Here is a 20,890-nt window from a genome sequence, read left to right as displayed (position 1 = left end):
TCCCATTCTCACCTAGCATTTATAACCTTACAAGCCAAATATGTAAGAGACAAGAGTGTGATTTGAAATTCAGTTTTATTTACTGTAATGATGATAATCCAGTTACAAGACTTTGGTTGTGATACCAGCTTTTAAATAGACTGTGAAAGACAAATGTAGTTTAATATTAAAGACAGTGGAGGTTGTATGGCATAGGAGATTCCCTAATCCGCGGAATCTACTGTCACTTGTCTCTAATTCATCACAGAATTATAGAATCTAATTCTATCAGCCCTAGAAGGTATTTTACAGACCATTTCTTTCAACCTTCTCATTAAATAAAGAAGGAAATTTGAGGACCAGTGCAGTGGTTTGCCAAGGTTATAGAACTCATTATCGGAAGGACCTAGGTATTCCAATTCCTTTCTTTCACTCATACACTTGGGCTCTTCTTTCTGTCTGATACTACCCACTTTGGTTTAGGGTAGCTAGCAGATGACAGCCATTTACTTCTCTGGCTTAATTAAAAGCAATAACTTTATTCCTCAAAGAAATTGAGGCAAAGTCATGCTTTTCTAATTACTTCTTAGGAAATAGAGCAGTGTCGCATTAAATTGTGCAGCCTATCCATACAGAAAGATTGAATATGGAGCCATTCGAATCTTAAACATCAGTCTGCACCTGTAGCCAATATCAGCAGAAGCTGCACAGTTGGCCCAAAATATCTTATTCCACAGAAGGACTCATCTAGTCACTAGACTCATTTTGCTTTTTAAAATACCATTTCCTTTGGGGAGGGAAGTCTTGCCTGGTTCATGAGGTCATTGTTACTATCTTTGATAGGGTTTAAACTTCATTTGGAAAAGTTCTTTCTCGTTTTCAACCCCCCTCAGGCTGCATCCTAGCATGCCCAGTTTTAGCCTGGCGTGAGCTTTTATGGCATTTATAAATCCCTCCTTCCTGAGGGTTTATAATGACAGTGCTGAAAACCACCTTGACTGAAGTATGAACATTGCCATTGAATTTGAGGGGGCCTGAGAATGTTCTTTCTAGTCTGTTTTATTTTGACAGAATTTAACATACTAAGGCTTTTCCACTTTCTGCCATAAATCTAGGTTTATAATACTTATGGGGTGCTAATTAATCTAACCTATTTTTCTCCAGGTGGATAAATTAGATGCTTCTGAATCACTGAGAAAAGAAGAAGAACAAGCTACAGAGACACAACCCATCGTTTATGGTAATCTTTTTTTAACATTGGAAGCAGTAAATTAAACATTTAATTTTGAAAATTCTACCTCAAAATAGGAATATACCAAGCTTCTACAGTGCCAAAGACTTGCCGAGTATGAAATACTGCTCCTTACTGTCACGTTCTACCCCCTTCCCCAAAAAACAGTCTTTAAGCAGGCATTAATTAACTCATTTACAAAATAAACTAAAATGAAAGGAAAATCTCAAAGATCTCATAACTACATTTCCTGTTGCCTGATCACTAATTGATTACTTGTTCATAAATTACTGAAAACAAAATATCGATGAATTCAATTTCCAGAAGAGTGAAAGGTAAAAACATGCCAAGTCTGTCTTTAGAATGCTGTGTGTAAAGGGTGCATCTTCACTGAAATTCTAACTGGGGCAGAGACCTGGGTAGTTTCCATCTGAGAAGTTTCCAGAGAGATGGGATCTTTAAACTATCAGTGAGCACTTAAGGTAATTTAATTTGTCCTTAAACCCGTATGTCTGAATTACTTCCCCTTTCCACTTCATAGTTGGTGAACAGACTCATTTGAACAGTGGATTGGAAGATTGTAAGTTAAACCAGGTGTTCTTTGGAAGGGAGCATAAAATGTGACCATTGTATCTCTAAAGAAAACAATAATATACAAAATCTCGTATCTTCTTTTTAGTGTAGATAAAAAGTACTTTGGGAATTTAGAGGACAAGATAATTTGATAAAATTAGAGAAGGTAAACTTAAAATAGATGATTAAGAGATAATGAAATGTTTGACACGTTTGAGATAGGAAACAGTAGAAATACAAATGGGTGGACATAATAATTTGGGGGTACCTTCTGAATTTGGTTTGCCTTTAGAGCATTTAAATGGGCAGTTGAAAATGGGGTTGGAATTTCAAGGTAGATGTCGGTATAAGGTTAGAGATTTTTTTTTGTAAACTAGTTTCCAGAAAGAATTTGTTAAAGACAACTTTAATGGTTATCTACACAAAAGAGAGACATGAGATCACTTGTGCAGGCAGAAATCTTAATCTGAGTTTACATTCTAGTATAAGGTTAAGAGTATTTTGGGGGACCAGCAGTTGGAGTAATGGCTATGTTGCTGGACTCCCATGTAGTCAACCATGGTTCGAGTCCCAGACCCAGTGGCTTAAACTCACACCAGGCTCGTGTGCATGCGTGCCCAAGATTTCGAGAGGAGAATGGAGGAGAAGGGAGTGCTGTGTGGCCAACCCCCCTAGGGGGTGATTTCTCGCTTTCTGTCTCTTTATCTCTGTCTTTCTGGCAAGCACACGCACCCTGTAGCAAAAACCTCTCAAAAAAATTTTTTTTTGGCTTATGGGGGTATAGAGAAATGTAGTGTACTTTTTGTCCTCCAAATAAGCCAAGCCAGGTTCTCTACTGGTCATGTTTCCTATATGTGGTAAACAGTTTAAACTTCATAAGAAAGAGTGGTAATGGGGCCAGTAGGTGGTGTAGTAGTTAAGGTGCTAGACTAGCATATGGTGGATTACGGTTGGGTCCCAGACCCAGTGGCCTGAAAATCATGCCAGGTACATGTGCAGACATGCTCAGAATCCCTAGAGGTGAATGGAAAAGAAGAGATTACAGTGTGGTCATCCCCGGGGGTTGGGGTGTGATGTTCTCACTTTCCCTCCTGTGTCTTTCCTGTAAGTACACACAGGAAAGCACAGGCAAAAACCTGAAAATAAGAAAAGGTAGTGGTGGGCCAGCAGGTGGCATGGCAGTTAAGGCATTAGACTTTCACGTGGTCATCGGTGGTTTGCCTCCCAGACCCGCTAGCTTAAAACTCACCAGGGGGTGGGGCAGGTGGCCTGGTGGTTAAAGGTGCTGGATTCCCATGTGGCTAACCGTGGTTCAAGTCCTAGCCCTGGTGGCTTGCTTTCTAGCTTTCCCTTTCTGTCTGTGTCTGTTAAAATTAAAAAATAATAACAGCAGACGGAATTAAATAATTCTTAAAAACAAAACAAAACAAAACAAAAACCTCACTTGATGTGCATGTGCACCCAAAATCTCAAGAGGAGAATGTAAGACAAGAGATTGTGGCGTGTCATCCCCCTGGTGGGGAGGAGTGATTTCTTTGTCTCTCCAGTGAGCACATGCAGCCTATAGCCAAAAAAAAAAAAAAAAAACTCTCAAAAAAAAGAGAGAAAGTGGTACTATTTTTTTTATTATTGTTCTCACTAAATTAGTACTGGATTCTTTGCTAGAAATGTATTGGGTTTCATTACCATTTAAACATATTTAAATCAAAATTAAATCTAGCTTTTTAAAAATGTTTTAAAATAATTATTTAATTTTATTATTATTTTTAATTTGACTAGAGAGAAGGAAAGTGAGAAAGCAAGCTACTAGGTCAGACCTCGGTTGGCTCTGTGGAAGTCCAGCATCCCAACCACCACATCACCTGCTGGCCCCTAAATCTAACTTTAAAAGTTCAGCTGTATTAAATGTGTCATTTTAAAAAATTAAGCTTCTGGAACCAGCAGTTGGTGTAATGGCTATGTCACTGGACTCCCATTTAGCTGACCATGGTTCGAGTCCCAGATCCAGTGACTTAACCTCACGTTGGGCACGCATGTGTGCCCAAGATCCCCAGAGGAAAATGGAGGAGAAAGAATCGCAGTGTGGCCATCCCCATGGGGGATGCTTTCTTGCTTTTCGTCTCTGTCTGGTGAGTGCACGTGCCCTATAGGAAAAACCATTCCAAAAAAAATAAAATACTGAGGACCAAGTAGGTGGTGTGGTGGCTTAGTCGCTGGACACTTACACATGGCCGACCATGGTTCGAGTTCTGGACCTAGTGGCTTGCTTTCTCACTTTCCCTCTCTCTTTTTCTCTCTGGTCAAATTAAAATAAATGAACAAATAAAAATAAATAATTTTTAAAAAATAAATAAAATATTATTCCTATGCTAAATATATTCCTATATTAGGAATATATTCTTATATTCCTAATATTTTTTTCTTTTTTGGAGAGGTTTTTGCTATAGGATGCGTCCGCCCGCCAGAAAGAGGGCCAGGCAGACAGCAAGGGCAGAAAGAGACAGACAGACAGAAAGCGAGAAATTACTCCCCGGGGGATGGCGACGCCACAATCCCTTCTCCATTCTCCTTTTGGGATCCTCGGCATGCGCACACAAACACGCCCGGTGTGAGTTTAAGCCACCGGGTCGGGACTTGAACCACAGTCAGCTACATGAGAGTCCAGTGACATAGCCATTACACTAACTGCTGGTCCCTCCTATGCTAATTTTACTGAATATAACATGTGAGTACCATGTGATAGGTTTGTTGGTAGATATCCGGTGTGTCATGTGAACTGTACATGTAGCATATTGCTTTAAATGATACTAATTTCTAGCTTTTCTCCTGTACTGATTATTATTATTATTATTATTATTATTTAGGCAGGATACTTTTTAGGGGTGTGACTCTGCCAAAATGGTCAAAAACGGCTCCTTCTCATTGTGATTATGTTGCTAGAGTGGGCAAATTAGAGCGTCACAGTCTTACTCATGCTAACAGTTTCTCCTGTTCTTTGCCCTAACCTGCTACTCATTTTTGTTTTCTTCTTCAGGTCAGCCCCAGTTGATGCTGACAGCAGGACCTAGTGTTGCAGTCCCTCCCCAGGCACCTTTTGGTTATGGTTATACTGCACCACCCTATGGGCAGCCACAGCCTGGCTTTGGGTACAGCATGTGAGATGGAAAGCTGATCCTGTAGTCGCCTATTTTCGTACTGAAACATCGTCTCTACCTACTTCTCAGTTTATAACGGGGGAAACAGACGACCTGTTCTTGTAACCTTTATTTCATGAAGGACTACTTTTTGTTTCTAACTATAAACTTGGATCACCTATGTTAAAATCTTATTTCACATTCCGCATATTTTAGAATTTATTCTCAAAGGGGAATAGTTTCAATGTTTTATTCACTTGGGCTTTTTTTCTTCCCCCTCATTCTTGAAGAACTGCTTAATATTCGATCTGTTGTGAAGAACCTGATTTGCACTCTGTAGTGTTTAAAGAAACAAACTCTAATACTGAATCTCTTAAATTTAGTGTATGTAAACAGCTTACAATACGTATTGTCTAAATGCATTTAAATCTTTTATTCAAAGGAAAAGCTAAAGCAAAAATACTGGTATGTGACTTTGCAAGACTGTCAATGCCAACAAAGACAACACTAATCAGCATATATTCTACAGTGGACTGTAGTGCTCTCCAAATTATTTGAAAAATGCATACAGACAACTTGCCTGACTTCTAAATGAGCATAAAAGGCCCTCTAACCTATGCAGGTTTCCCCATTATGCATATAGAAAATGCTAGTGTGTTTTGCTCACTTCATATGTAACAGGTGCCCTTACGTTGTGCTGTATCCTGTGCTTTTTCTGTGGGACCATTCCATTCAGGAACAAAGAGCACCATGATTCCAATCTTGTGTGTATTTACTAACCCTTCCCTGAGGTTTGTGTATGTTGGATATTGTGGTGTTTTAGATCACTGAGTGTACAGAAGAGAGAATTCAAACAAAATATTGCTGTTCTTCAGTTTTTGTTTGTGGAATTTGAAATTACTCAAATTTAAAATAAATTACTGGACTGTGGAAATAACATGTAGAATTGCAGTTTTAATTAAATACCTCCCAAACCAAAAAAACAATAGTTCTGGTCATTTCAGATTGGATGCTGAGGTGGTACAGGGAGGCATGAGAGGAATGAAGACACATGATTGTGCCCTGCTGTTAACAGGGTCCATGTGATGAGTCTAAAGAACCGGTCATTAGAGTGGGCCACTTTTCACCTATCTCTTACATTTAATAACCAAGTGCCACTTTAGATTTTTATCTAAGTATTTCACTTAAATGAACAAATCATGGATGTTAAGTTATATTAACTTGAAATAAAAGTGTATTTAAACATGTAGTTAACATGCTATTTCTTGCCATGAATTTTATAAGGGTGACCAAATTATGGGTGGTTTAAGTTGATTTTTTTTTTTAACTGATGTATGAATCCAACTTTTGCTTATGGCTGTCTTAAGCTCATTTCACTGTCTCTTAAACTTTTGCTAGAGTTCCATGTAACACCCTGCCTGGCCTTGTATTGCTGTAGAACTCTCTTTGGCGGATTACTATAAGCTCCAAAGAAGAGTTTTTAAAAAAAATTGTGAACTCCGGAGCCAGCGGATGGCAAAGCAGTTGTGTTTCTGGACTCCCACATGGCTGCCTGTGGTTTGAGTCCCAGACCTGAGGCTTAAACCTCATGCATGCTGGGCATGTGTGCATACATGCCCAGGATCCCAGGAGGAGAATGGAAAAGGGATTGCAGTGTGGCCATCCTCCCTGGGGGGGGTGATTTCTCACCTTCCTCTCACTGTGTCTGTTCCCCGCCTCCCAGCACAAAGGCAAAACTTCTTTAAAACAAAAACTTCCCACATGGCCAACTGATTGCTTTGAGTTCCAGACTCAGTGGCTTCAAAAACACACTGGATAGGTGCAGCTGTGTCCCCAAGATCCTGAAGAGAGAAATGAAGACTGCATTAGGAGCATTCCCCCATGGCGGGTGCCGTTTATTTTCCCTCCCTCTTTTTTTCTCTGTCTCCACCAAGCTCAAGTGCCCTCTAACCAAAAAAATGTAATGCTCCTTGGGAACTTTCTTTTCAGAGTCCAGATTTGTTGTCCTGAAACCCTTTCTTACACTTAAGTCAACTTTTTTTTTTTTCTTTTATAAATCAGTGAAATTATTCTCTTTTCCCTTCCCTATGGACACAACTAAAAATACTTAAGATTTTCATATAGCATAGTGTTTTTCAACAGAAAAGCTTCGCTTTAATCTTGTGCTGTAACCTGTGATAATTGAGTTGTCACTTAAACCATCCATAATGGGCTATAGTCGAAAGAGAAAACCCTGGAATGTCTGACTCAGTTCAAATCATGAGCACGTGGAGCTTGAGCTTTTATCTGCATTAACAAGGAATACTTTTCAGAATTATCTGGTGGATTACGTTTAAATCACAAAATGCCTAGCCCCAAGCTGGGCAATTGTAAGTGTATAATAACTGGTAGAATAAATTGGTAATAAACTGTATTTAAAGCCAAGGATTTTTATATCTATTAATATTTATTATATATTAATCCATTTTAAATATAACAAACTCATTGCATGTTAACATAAACATACATTGGTCATACGAAAAATACTGGTTTACTGCGTGAAATAGCTTTTCTAAATGTTGATGCATTATACGTATTCTAAAATATCTGTGAGGAACACTAATCTTATCGGCAAAATCTTGAGTTTTGGGGAGCTTAGATGAAAGACAGGTACATTTCCCAAGTACTGTCATTGCTTTCCTTTACCTGTGAAGAAATTGTCTGCCAAACCCCCAGATCCGAGTCACTCGCTACCTTATCCAATCATTCTTGCAAGTAAAAATGTTCCGTGACGAAGAACAGCTAGTGCAGCTCATGACATGATCATGCAAAGTCTTCTTCCTTTCAAACTATCCCCATACTTTGGTGTGTAGCAGAAATGTTTATTACACAGAATGTTAAGAATATTCATGAGCAATGAAGAATAAATACAGTGACTTTAACTGCAGGAGTTGGTACCCCTGTTCTGATCGCGGCAGGTGCCAGTTTTTGCTACCATTGTTTTTTTGTCAGTGCAAATATCAACATAGTAGAAAAGTAAATGTCTTAGTATTATAAAAATGGTTTTGACCCTGCAGAGATCCCCACAGACTCTGCAGAATAAGCTTCAGGAAAAAGAAAATACCTTACAAAAATAATTTTGACTGGGACCAGCAGTTAGCATAATGGCTATGTTGCTGGACTCCCATGTAGCCAACCGTGGTTCGAGTCCTGGACCCAGTGGCTTAAACTCACGCCAGGCACATGTGCGTGCATGCCCAAGATCCCGAGAGGAGAATGGAGAAGGGATTGCTGCACGGCCATACCCCCAGGGAATGATTTCTTGCTTCCTGTCTCTATGTCTCTCTCTCTTTCTGGCGAGCGCACGCGCCCTATAGCAAAAAAACCTCTCAAAAAAAATTTGTTTTGACTTTGTAGAGACTCTAGAGTGTACTCTGAAAACTGTAAGATCATGGATCCTATAAAGTGCAGGCAACTAGAGAACAGCATGATGTATTTCCAGAACTGCCAGAATTCCTATACTCTTCAGCCATGATTTATTACAGTTACTTGAATCAGCCACCCTAGGCCATCCTGCTGGGAATGACTGTTTTTAAATTTGAAGCCATCACTCTGAGGCAAGCCGCAGAAACTACCAGAGCCAGAAACACTCATTTAGGATTGAGTTCAACCCAGTTACATGTTGTTGCATCATTTTTGAATCCAGTATAAACATTCTGTTTAGAAACAGTTGCTAGCATGGCATCATTCACAGCTGCAGTTTCTCCTGTGCTGTTACATGCCAATGTAAACTCCAACTTGACTAAATATTAGAACTTTCAAGCCTGACTGCAGCCTTAGTTTTTACTTTTTCATTTGCCAGAGGGTGGGGTGTGTGCACTCGCAGGAAATAATGTGAGAAAGCACTCCCACATAGAGATAGTCACAACCCCAATCCCTTTCCTATTTCCCTTCTTTCAGGATTTTGGGCACACATGCCTGGCTTACTTTTTTGAGAGATTTTTGCTATAGGGCATGCGCACTCACCAGAGATAAGGCGAGAAATCACCCCCAGGGGGCTGACCACACCACAATCCCTTCTACATTCTCAGGATTTTGGGTACACACTTGCACACCCACCCGCTTAAGTTTCAAGTCACCAGGCCCAGGACTTGAACCGTGGTTGGCAACATTAACCATTACAGCATCTGCAGATCCCGCCTGGTTTGATTCTTAAACTGCAGTGTCCAAGACGTGAACCACTCAGCGACCTGGGATCCAGCTGCCTTAACCACCACACCAGCTGGACTATTTCCACCTTCAAAGTCCCTGTGGTCATTTTGGAAGTTACAATAGCTTCACTGTTAAAAGAGTGAAGCAATGGGACCAACAGCATAATGGCTATGTTGCTGGGTTCCCATTTAGTCGACCCTGGTTGGAGTCCCAGATCCAGTGGCTTAAACTTACACCGGGCACGTGTGCATGAGTGCCCAAGATCCCGAGAGAATGGAGGAAAGAGATTATGATGTGGCCCTCCCCCGGGGGGGGGGGGGAATTTCTTGCTGTCTATCTCCTTCTGGCTAGCACACATGCCCTAAAGCAAAAAACCTCTCCCAAAAAAAAGGGGGGGAGTAATGTAATTTGTACCGGCTGTGATTTAGGACACTGCTGTGAACCTCTGGCCAGTGTGGGGAAACAAGAAACAACATAGGTAGGTATTCAGTGCTATAAAACCTCCACCTGGAGACAGATATTAGGGTGTCAGAAAAGTCATGACACATTTTTTCATAGAAAAATGCCTTGACTTTCCCAACAACCTATTACTAAAAATCCAGAGGGTTAGTTCCTAAACCATGAGACTCCCTTGTGATTAAACCACGAGTTATTAATAAATTAGGCTATCAAGCTTTCCAAAAAGTAACTACAATTTGAATTCAATGGAACTACCCTCGATCCTCCCATGAAGACAGCAGCATAGTCTGAGGGAAGAAGAATGATCAACACAAAAAGAAACCTGTCATGCACAGGGAAATGCAGTTTCCCTGCTTTTTTTTGATCACGGACCGTTTTTCTCATCTTAAATACCTGCTTCAGGGACCAGGTGGTGGCACAACTGGACCAACATGGGAAGGTCCTGGGTTCATATCCTTGGGACCACTCTATACAGACCAGATGTGTGTAAGCCTGTGGTTCAGGCCGGCTGAGATGGGGTGAATTACGGTGTGAGAACCCTGTTGAGAGTGCCTGTCTTTTGCTCTCATGCAATAAATAAATAAAATGTTTTTTTTAAAAAAAGTTTAGGGCCAGCTCATGGCCTGGTGGTTTATTAAAGCAGCTGAATACCACATGGCTAACCACTTGGCTCAAGTCCTGGACCTGGGAGCTTTAAAAACATGCTAGGTGGAACCAGCAGATGGAGTAATGGTTACATCATTGGACTCCCATGTAGTCAATAGTTAGGTCCCAGACCCAGTGGCTTCAAACTCACGTCCAGCATGTGTGTCCCCAAATCTCAAGAGAATGGAAGAGAGGGGACTGCAGCATGGACATTCCCCTGGAGGGTGATTTCTCGCTGTCTGTCTCTCGCTGCCTCTCCGGGAGCACATGCACCCTTAGAGCAAAAGAAAACATGCTATGCCCACATGTGGGAATGTTCAAAATTCAAAAGGAGGGAGAAAGAGGACCATGCCCCATGGGGATGGTGCTATCTCTTTCTCTTTCTCTCTGGCAAGTACATGCACCTTCTGGCAAAAAAATTAAAATAGATAGTATGGATCACTTGAATCACCAAGATTATTTAAATAACATTATTGTTTTTAGGTTTTTATCATTAAGGTGCATGAGCTCTCCAGGAAGGGGGGAGGGAGAGGGAGGGAGAGAGAGAGAGAGAGAGAGAGAGAAATCACCCTCTGGGATGATGGCCACACCGCAATCCCTTCTCATCCATTCTCCTCTTGGGATTTCCCCCCCTCTCCCCTGTTGGGTGTTGGGCCCCCCAGCCACAAACACCCAGAGTGAGTTTCAAGCTGTCAGGTCTAGGATTCAAACCATGGTCAGCCATGTGGGAATCTGGCTCTTTAACCACCCCATCACCTGCTAACAACAGTGTTTTTTAAGCCCAAGATGACAACTTTGTAAGTGCCAAATACATGATAGACGAGATTTTATTTTTATGGCAAGAATATTTAAATTGGGGGAAGAAATTGTTTCAAATGTTACTGACAGGCTTCAAACAGTTGTGATGGAGGGATCAACATCATACAAAAACCCACCTAGTAAAGTTTTAGATGACCAGTAACTTTATCAATGAGATCCGCTGGTCCTGGCCCAATTCCTAGGACAGTTCGAGAGCCTGGTTCAATCTGAGTACGCCCAGCATCTTGAATTAAGCTCACAGTCAGTCCAAGTGTTTTCGCATGGGTCAGTAACTGAATCAAGGTTTCTTCATCAGGAGCTTTGACCACCACTTTGGGCTGGCCGCAGTATTCCCATTCTTTGAGCATTGCAGGATTTCTCCTTTGAATTTGCTTGTAGGCAGAAACGGCAGCATGGGAGCACTGGGCAGCCACTTTTCCTTTTCCCATTTTTAAGTCATTTCGAACAACAAGAATCATTTTATATTCCCCACTCTCTCCCAAGATGCTTGCTTCAGTCCCAGTCTCTGCATTTGTGCCACTTGCTGAGCTTTTGGGGAACATCCCAAAGCGTACCCGAAGGCCCCAACCCAGGCACATGCCACAAGCAACCCCAGCAGCCAGGCTGAGTGCACTCGGATGAGACAAATATTCCATCATCGATGATTCGGAGAGCACCTTAAGAGAAGGAAAAAGAATTACCACTATCAAGTGGTGCAAAGTTACAGGCTTATCAGGTAAACATCTCGACTAGAAGCAGAAAGCAATACACTGTAGGGTTGTCGTGAAAGTCATGATGCATTTTTGCATGGAAAAATGTCATGACTTTCCCTATGACCCAACAGAACTGTATGATGGCACCTAGATGAAAAGCCCAATATTTTGGATCATACCCATGTGCCCTATTTTCATCCGTCCTGTGTGCTAGGAAAGATAAAAGTATCCACATGAAATAGTTAGGTCATGTAGAATCTTCATGTGCGCAGTGTCTCTCTTCTAAAAACTCTTTAACTTTGTGGAGAAATGTTGTTTCAACAAGATTTCTAAAAGATCTAAAGAAACCAAAATAACTCTTTCAAGAATACAGTTCTTATCTGTGTTTTCATAATGCAGTGGTTCTTAATGGAGACAGTATGTCCCTTCAGAGAAGTCGCCCCTTGTCACAGTAATGAGCCTGGGGTGAAGTATGCTACCAAATTTACTAGGCATGAGCAAGGATGCTAAAAATCTCATGAAGTAAAGACTGTCCCACTGGACATTAGTATAAGTAAAAACTATAAATACCTAAGATAATTAGAACCCAAATTCATTTTAGATACGAACAAAAGTGTTTTCTGGCAGGCTTTTTTTTTTTTTTAAGATTTATTTATTTAATCCCATTTGTTGTTTTTTTATTTTTGGTAAAGATTTATTTTATTTCATTTTATTTATTCATTCAGTTATTTTAATTTGACCAGAGAGAGAGACAGAGACAGAGAGAGAGAGAGAGCAAGCTACCAGGTCCAGGACTTCCACCATGGTCGGCCATGTGGAATTGTCTAGCACCTTAACCACACCACCTGCTGGTTCCCATTATTATTATTTTTTTAATTTGACCAGAGAGAGAGACAGAGACAGAGAGAGAGAGAGAGCAAGCTACCAGGTCCAGGACTCAAACCCCAGTTGGTCATGTGGAAATCCAGTGCCCTTATCTACCCTGTCATCTGTCAGCCCCCAAAGCACTTACTGCTTTGGAGATTCCAAGGGTCTTTTTCCTTACTTTTATTTATTTTTTAAATGTGTTGTAGGGCACATGTGTTCATCAGAGAGAGAGACAAAAGGTGAGAAAGCAAGCCAATAGGTATGGGACTCGACTCGTGGTTGGCCATGTTGGAGTCTAGTGCCTTTAACCACCATACCACCTGCTGCCCCTTTTCTGGCACTGATTTTTGTAGAAGTATAACTATCATATAAAACAAATGAAGATCATCCTTATCCTTTATTATTTTAGAAAAATCTGTTACCCTAGCAAAGCTGTTTATAATACTTGCAATACCAATAAGATATCTTTATCAGTCTACATTTGAGGCTGTTAGATTCATAATGCTTCTATGTACTGGTGCAAGCAAACACCAGATTTTCATTGAATGAGGTGGTACTCAATCATTTACGTGCACAGAGTCACCGTGATTTTAAGTGGTAACCTGCTTCTAAGTGGTAACTATGGAATTAGATAGTGCATAATCTGCATGGCATAGATGACATCCCTGGGAATACTTATTTTATCATAAATTTCCTTTTTTATGTTAAAGTTAATACTTTTAAGTTTTAAAAATTATTTGGTAGGCAGATTATACAGTATTATCAAATATTTTCATTTCAGGACAGTACAGGGGATGTTAACAAACTTTCATTTAGCAGTATATTTTTAAGGTTGTCGATGTTGTGGCATCACCGTTGTGGTATCACTACTTCATTCCTTTTTACTAATGGGTAATATGACATTACATGGATGTACCACATTTTATTTATCCATTCCGTAACTGATGGACTTAGGAGTTGTTTCCACAATATGAATAATGTTGCTATGAACATTTCCATACAAGTTTTTTTATAGACATGTTTTCATTTCTTTTAGGCATACACCTAGGAGTCATAGAGTCATCGGACAGCCTTAGGTTTAACTTTTTGAGGAAATGTCAAACCATTTTCTGAAGTGGCTTCACCATTTTACTTACATTCATTACAAACTCTTATAAAAAGCTTGTGTTGGCTCTGATAGGGACAAGAACCATGAAAGAAAACAAACACCTTGGCATACAGATCTGCATATAAGTCAGATGTGTTTCCACAAGTGTTAAAGCAGGACTGGGAGATACCAGGCTTTTGATGAGATAAGCCTGGTCAATAAGCCTTACACTCAATCTATGAAAAAAAGAAAACATGTCTGTAATTAAAATGTTTCTAACATCCCTAAGTTTCTTTCTTTCTTTTTTTTGATTTGGAGAGGTTTTGCTACAGGGTGCGTGTGCTCGCCAGACAGACAGAGACATAGAGACAGAAAGCAAGAAATCACCCCCCAGAGGGGATGGTCACGCCGCAATCCCTTCTCCTCCATTCTCCTCTCGGGATCTTGGGCACACATGCACATGTGCCCGGCGTGAGTTTTAAGCCACCGGGTCCAGGACACAAACCGCAGTCGACTACATGCGAGTCCAGCAACACAGCCATTACGTTAACTGCTGGTTCCCTAACATTCCTAAGTTTCTGTAAGTCAAACATAGTTAATCAAAAAGTAAGGCAAACTGATAACCCCATACTTACAATTTTAAATTCAAACCCAGCCCTTTCAGGAACAAAGTCAATTTCCATGAAACTACTTCTTCATGTTATAAAACTATCTAAGTCCTTTAGGATCCTTTACTTTTTCACTTTCTGAAACACCTACCAAAACCTCACCCTGCATCTGTTTCTCTGTGTGCAATCCTCTCTGGAGCTAACTTAAGTGCCCAACTTCTATAGAAAGGAAATGGGATGACAAGAAGGTGCTGAGGAACATATCCCCAGAAGAATATGTGGTCAACAGTGTTGTCTAATACATTTGGTCCACTAGTTTTAGCAGAAAAAGCGGGGAGGGGCTCAGAAACTAGTATGAAGATGGGGTCAAGAAAGAGTGGACTATGTGCCACCAGGGTTGCAAGATGGCTAGGCAAAAACTTGCTCTATAAACTGACTGGGTAGCTTTTGGGGAAAAAGTACCCCAAAACCCAAAGGCCATTGCTAACTATGAAAACCAGGAACAAGACCTGCACCTTTGGCGGTCATACCTAAGAACCCGCCAGCTACAAACTGGGCTTACTACGAGGCCTACGTGGCCAAGGCTGGCTTGGTGGATGACTTCTAGGAGAAGTTTAATGCCCTGGGATTCCTGTGCTGAAGGATAAATACACAGTCCAGGTGGATGTTGGAGAAAAGAAAGATGTGAAAAGTTGTGCTGAGTTTGTATCACTCTCAAAGGCCAAAATTAAAGAATATAAGAAATAGCTGGAGAAGATAAGCATAATTCCATTTGGTCAGATGACCATTGAGGACCTAAATGAAGTCTACCCAGGAACTGCATTAGACAAGAAGTACCCTTATTGGCCTCACCAGCTAACTGATGATTTATAAAATCTGCATCTGGGAGGATGTTCTGGTCCTTGTCTTACAAACTGGACATTAAAAATAAAAATAATTACACAGAGAAAAAAGAAAAAATGAAATAGAGATCAGAACAAAAAAGCAATGCATATTAGGGGACAGGTAGGAGAGAGAGTTTTTTGGTTTGTTTTCTAAAAAGAAAGAATGAAACTATCTAAATTTCAATGGGATGAAGAGGAAAGGTAGAAATTGATGAAGGACAGTTAACAAAGCAAAGCAGTAGGAGGGATGAACTTAAGACTTTAGGAAGGGACCAGCACTGGTGGTGTGATGGTTAAGGTGCTGGACATTCCCACGTGGCTGACCACAGTGCAAGTCCAGGACCTGCACTGGCTTGCCTTCTCACTATCCCTCTCTCTACCTCTCTCTCCCTCTGGTCAAATTAAAATAAATAAATGAATAAATAAAATGAAATAAATAATTCTTTAAAAAAAAAAATAAGACCTTGGGAAAAGCTTTGCTCTTGAAAGGAAAAGGGGCATCTTCCCCAGTGTGAAGCTTTAGATGCAAGTAGATCTGAGCATTTGAAGGCAGGAAGTTACTCCTTAGAGGAAAGAGGTCCTACAGAAGTCAAGAGAGAGGAGAGAAAATACTGAAATAAAAGTTGCAACCAAATATAGCAGGATTGAAATATAAATCAGAGTAAAATGCTAAAAACACAGTTAAGGTACATGATCTTATAACCGTATCATAACCACCAAGGTGATTTCCTCCCATCATACTTAGAAGCCAAAAGACAGAAACTATCTAATTACTGACTCTACAAACACAAACTAACCTGCATCCACTCATTCTCCATCATTCCCTCCTATAAGAGTTTGATTTATCCAAATTGGAATTCTGCCAGGAATAAGGATCAAAATACGAGGATGCAAAGGATTTATGATAAGGGGAAGAATATTTGAAATAATAGACCACATAATCCATATTTTTAGTGAATGACTTAAGGACAGAAGGATCTACTCTGCTCTGGGGTCTTGGGGATCCTGCACAATGCAGAAAACATCCCTTCTTTCCTGGAACTAACATACTGGTAGTGGTTGGTTAAGTGGTCCAATTCCACTTTTGAATTTCCTCCATTTTATTTTAATAAAATTGTATATTTTCATAGCTTAAGTTTCAAAGATACTATAATATGTATGTCACTGGATCCACACAACAGTGAACAAATATTTACTATCTACCTATATACCAGACACACACCTTGTCAAGCAGAGAATACAGAGATGAACAATATGTGCTGCTGCCAGTTGTTCACAGATAGGAGGAAGGGAAAGATAATTACAAAGGTGGTGGGTGTTATGAAAAGGCATTATGGGATTTAAGAAGATCAGAGAAGGACTCTTGAAGAAGTGACATTGAACCTGCAACATGGGGAGAGTTTTTAGTCTCTGGCCTGGCAGATTTGTTCTCTTCTTTCAGACCAGAGTCTCCTACCATAAACATGCTCTGTCAAATCCTGAGGCAAGACAAGAAGCATCCGAGTTAAGGAGCTAGGCACTTCCTATCAATAATTGCAAATGAAGTTGCCTCAATTTAGGCCTCAACTTGAATTTTCTGTATCAATCAATGGTATGTTTTAAAACTAAACTTTTTCTCACTTGAAACCTTGAATCCAATTTTCACCCATCTCATTCTACCTCTCTGATAGCTTTACGGGGTCCAACAGCCACAAGTGCTTATGTAAACTGAGATGAATTAAAATGAAATCAAAATTTAGTGATTCAATCTTTCTTAGTAACATTTCAAGAGCTTAACAGTTCAACAATTTGCAAGTGACTAGTGACTACTCTATCAAACAGTAAAGATACATTGGGTCCTCAGAAAAGTCATGACACGTTTTCGCATAGAATAGTATTTCATGACTGTTTCAATAAAACACTTTCATCACTGAAGAAAGTTCGACTAGATAGTTGATCAGTATGCTCACTTTCCATTCAATCAATCAATTTCCATTCAGTGTTTACTGTGCTCCAGGCACTATTCTGGACCTTGAAGACCACTGAAAAAAGTTCCACTTCCCATGGAGCTAACATTCTAGTGATTCTAATGTGAAGACACAGACAAAAATAGTTTGTGAGATAAACAATCTCATTTAGTTCCAAATTATCTTATGCTCAGGACCAGAAACCTCTCCTTGGCTCCAAACTTGAACCTCTAGCTTCTGCCACATTTCACCACTGAGAGGCCTATTAAGTATCATCCTAAATCTCATCCTCCACTCAAGTCCTTCCCCGTCAAGATTCCTTTTTCTGTATTATTGATTTGTAAGTAAACCTGGACTTTTCTCTCTCCAATATTCTACACATCCAGTCACCAAAACTGTCTGTCTTAAACTAATCTACCTTTACTTCTAGTGCCAAATGCACGTCTCTCTCTCCAGTACTTCCATATTTGCTTCACTGTTGCCCTAGTTCATTTTAATCCACATTGCCGTAACTGTACTTCTAAAATACATGGACGTTCCCTGCTCAAATATCATTAGCTAATGCCTACAGAATAAAATATAAATTTCTTAGGAAAAATGTGGCACCACACAACTGGGTTACAGCCTACTTTATCCTTCTAACTTCCTATCCTGCTACACAGTGCACCGTCTAGACACACCGAATTACTGCGTCCTTTCAAGCAAGAGTCACCCGAAAATATTTTCTATTCTTCTCCTTCCAAAACAAGCACCCAAACAAAAACATCCTACTTGTTGTAAAGTGCTACTTACAAATAACTACTGTACAGCATAATCCCAGCGTCCACTGCAATGTTAAGAGATTAAATATCTTTTTTAGACAACATCTCTGTGTGATATGGGTGTGCAAAAGTTTTGAGTCTATTCTTGGAAACCTTCTCTTTCCACGTAAGGTCGACAGCTTGAAATGCTGTGGGTATTCAATAAACATTCGGTAGAGAATATAAGGCCTGCTTGGTATTTTCTTATTTTCGGAAAGAGAATCGATGCTGCCTGAATGGAGGCTTTGCTGCCAACTAGCCAAGTCTGAGTTCTCTTCTCCCCAGCAGGTTGGGCCTTTCTCCCGAAGCAATGCTCGCACAACAGGAAAAGAGGGATCCAGCACCCAATGGCAGAAGGCAGTTTACCAAAGAAAATGATAAAGGTTATAGGATGAGGTGGGAAGAAACGTTTCAACCAGAGAGAGAACGGAGAAAGATACTGCCTCCTTCGCTCTGAGAAACCGACCTACCTACTCACACTGGCCCTTCCAGTTCTTCTGAGTAGCAAGCACGCGTCTCTCGCTCCAGCTACTTCTTCCGGGGTTCCTGGACAAGTTCCGGATCAAAAACCACAAAGAGAGCAGTCATTCTTCCTCTTGACACACCCCCAGAGCCCAAACGGGGAGCAGCCCTGAAATCCCGCGAGGATCAACCGAGGTTACCGAAAGGAGGGGGAACGTTTCTCTTCTGGAGGCGGTCTCCGGGAGGGGGAAAGGACCGGAAGTGACGCAAAAGAGTTCCGGTTGGCCGGAACCCAGCGGCGGGGGGGGGGGGCGGGCAGGAGGCCGCTTCCAGGATCCTGAGATCCGGAGAAGCCAGGGTCAGAGCGGGTAGGTAAACGAGCACCCGGCTTTGGGGATTGGAGCCTGAGATTGTCCGCAGAGCTTGGCTTCTTTCGGAGCTCTCCTGTTTAGACAGTGCAGATCTGGGGCACCGAGATTTTCGACTCCAGCGGTGTTTTAGAGCTCTCGCTGCTGGTGATCTGGATGTCTCACCCTGGCGGTGGCCAGGTTAATTTGAGACATCTCCTCACGGTTGGTCACCGGGACATTGAAACAGACACCAGACTCCTGGCTGTTCGCTGTCCTCTCCGAGGACTTTGAAGTCGTACTAGGCTTCTGTGGAGAGAATCCCTTCCTCCCTGGGTGTCCAGGACATTGGAGTAAATGGAGGTCTGCCTTGCTGACGACCGAGCTGTTCCTTAGATCTGTCAGTTTGGTTCTTTCCTTCCCCAGCCTTTTAGCTCATGATGCTAAAGGCTCCCGAGCAAAATTCTGGCGTGCAAGTGCTGTCATAAGAGTTAGTAATACAATGTGGTTAAAGGAATGGGCCTTTGCTCTTTCTGTGAAGACCTTGCAGAAGCCTCTCTCTGACCTCCCACTTTCCTGAAAAATAGTAGTCTACCGAAATCTCCGACCCTCAACCTCTATGTTTCACTACGCTGGAGGTATTGCAGTAAAACATGAAGGGCCACTCAGTCTCTTAAGATTACCAAAAGCCGTATGTGGCCCTGTATCACACTGCTAGATTGCTTATGACCTCCAGTAGACTTTGAATAATCTTTCATTTTCCTGTTACTCCATACAAAAATCTGTAATGCATTGTATTGACTGGCACTTTTATGCATGCCGGTAACATCATCCTTATCCTAACTTTAATATTGTTTCATGCTCCTTTGTAGCTTTTCATAGATTTTGTACATTACATAGATCATTTGGAGAAGCTTGTACAAGTATTTCTAGTGTTGTAATGATAGAAAAATATTTCTGCTGCTCCTACCTATATCTGTATTGTAATTAGCTCTGATTTACTTACTGTGTATTATTAGCATTAGATGATAATAATAAACTATTATTTACTAGGCAGCATTTTATACCGCCTATTATAGATTATGTATTTATTGACTTTTGGAAAACAGATGGTTGTATCTAGACAAATGTGTGGATGTGGAAAGACTTTTAAGTGGAAGTATTTTTATATTTTACTTTTTTGCATCCATTATATTAGAGCACTGAAGTGCTTTTTTTTTCATTTAAGGGATATATCCTGATTGAATTTATTAGTACAGTTTAATTCTTGTAACTTATATTTCAGAAGAAAATACATATATAACCAGGTTTCGGAAAAATTTTAGTGAGTGGTTTGGTGCCTTCCAGCAGTTTCCCTTATAACTAATTAAATCAGTTTGTTTAATTTACACATTGTTTTTATTTTTGAATTAGGTAACTTTTTTACACTGACTTAGAAACAAGGAGACAAGGTTTTTGAGATGTGGATTTTTTTCAAAGAATTATTTATTTAACTCTATTTATTATCATTATTTTTTATATTTGACCAGAGAGAGAGAGAGAGAGCGCTGCCAGGTCTGTGACTCAAAAATTCTAAAAATTAGATGTATCATTATTTTAACATCTGGTGAACTTGCTTATGGTTTGTATAACCACTGAATCTGATCTTCTGATCTTTTTCAGTTCACTTATTCAATAACTGATTATCCAGGTTTTCTTACTTTACCAATTTTGTCCCACCTTTGGCTTGAGTCATCTCTTTTTTAGGATTTTGAAAATCGTTAAACTTGAAATCAGAAGACCTGGGTTGAAGTCTGGGCTCCAGCATTTATTGAGTAATGGTTAGCATGTTACTTAACATTCTAAGATCTAGATTGCGCTAGTAAAAGTACTGATTACTGTATTTCATAGGATTGTCACAAGGATTAAGTGAGATAGTAAATGGGAAACCTATATAAATGAAAATATGGTGATGTCATTTTATGCTGAGATGAGTTATATCAGTCTAGAATACTATTTGCATCGTTTCAAAATTCAGTGTTTCATACTGTGTTGTTCTGTTTATCTGAAAATATGATCACACGTTCTGAATGATCTTAGCTCTGCTTTTGAAAAACATAACGCTGACAAAATAGTTTGCTACTGTGATCCATTGAATTAGCCATCTTGGTTAATAAGTAGATGGCT

The 20,890-nt window shown here is 40.3% G+C and overlaps 2 protein-coding genes across 3 annotated transcripts in view; one reads left to right on the top strand and one right to left on the bottom strand.

Moving 5' to 3' along the window:
- Nucleotides 1–5,854, top strand: part of CLTC (clathrin heavy chain) — a 78,951-nt gene extending 73,097 nt beyond the window's left edge. For both annotated transcript variants that reach the window (XM_006154619.3, XM_006154618.3), the window contains 2 exons: nucleotides 1,144–1,219; nucleotides 4,818–5,854. In XM_006154619.3, the coding sequence (XP_006154681.1) occupies nucleotides 1,144–1,219; nucleotides 4,818–4,942 (201 nt within the window). In that variant the 3' untranslated portion in view covers nucleotides 4,943–5,854. The remainder of the gene's footprint in view (nucleotides 1–1,143; nucleotides 1,220–4,817) is intronic.
- Nucleotides 5,855–10,993: 5,139 nt separating this feature from the next.
- PTRH2 (peptidyl-tRNA hydrolase 2) lies at nucleotides 10,994–18,610 on the bottom strand. The gene is made up of 2 exons (XM_006154615.3): nucleotides 18,386–18,610; nucleotides 10,994–11,687 (listed from the first exon to the last, which is right to left on the bottom strand). The coding sequence occupies exon 2, from the start codon at nucleotides 11,667–11,669 to the stop codon at nucleotides 11,148–11,150; it is 522 nt and encodes a 173-aa protein (XP_006154677.1). The 5' UTR covers nucleotides 11,670–11,687; nucleotides 18,386–18,610; the 3' UTR covers nucleotides 10,994–11,147.
- Between the last annotated feature and the right edge of the window lie 2,280 nt (nucleotides 18,611–20,890).

Source organism: Tupaia chinensis, unplaced genomic scaffold (assembly GCF_000334495.1).
Source record: "Tupaia chinensis unplaced genomic scaffold, TupChi_1.0 Scaffold000416_1, whole genome shotgun sequence".
NCBI classification, from domain to species: domain Eukaryota; kingdom Metazoa; phylum Chordata; class Mammalia; order Scandentia; family Tupaiidae; genus Tupaia; species Tupaia belangeri.
This window is presented reverse-complemented; position numbering and strand designations above follow the sequence as displayed.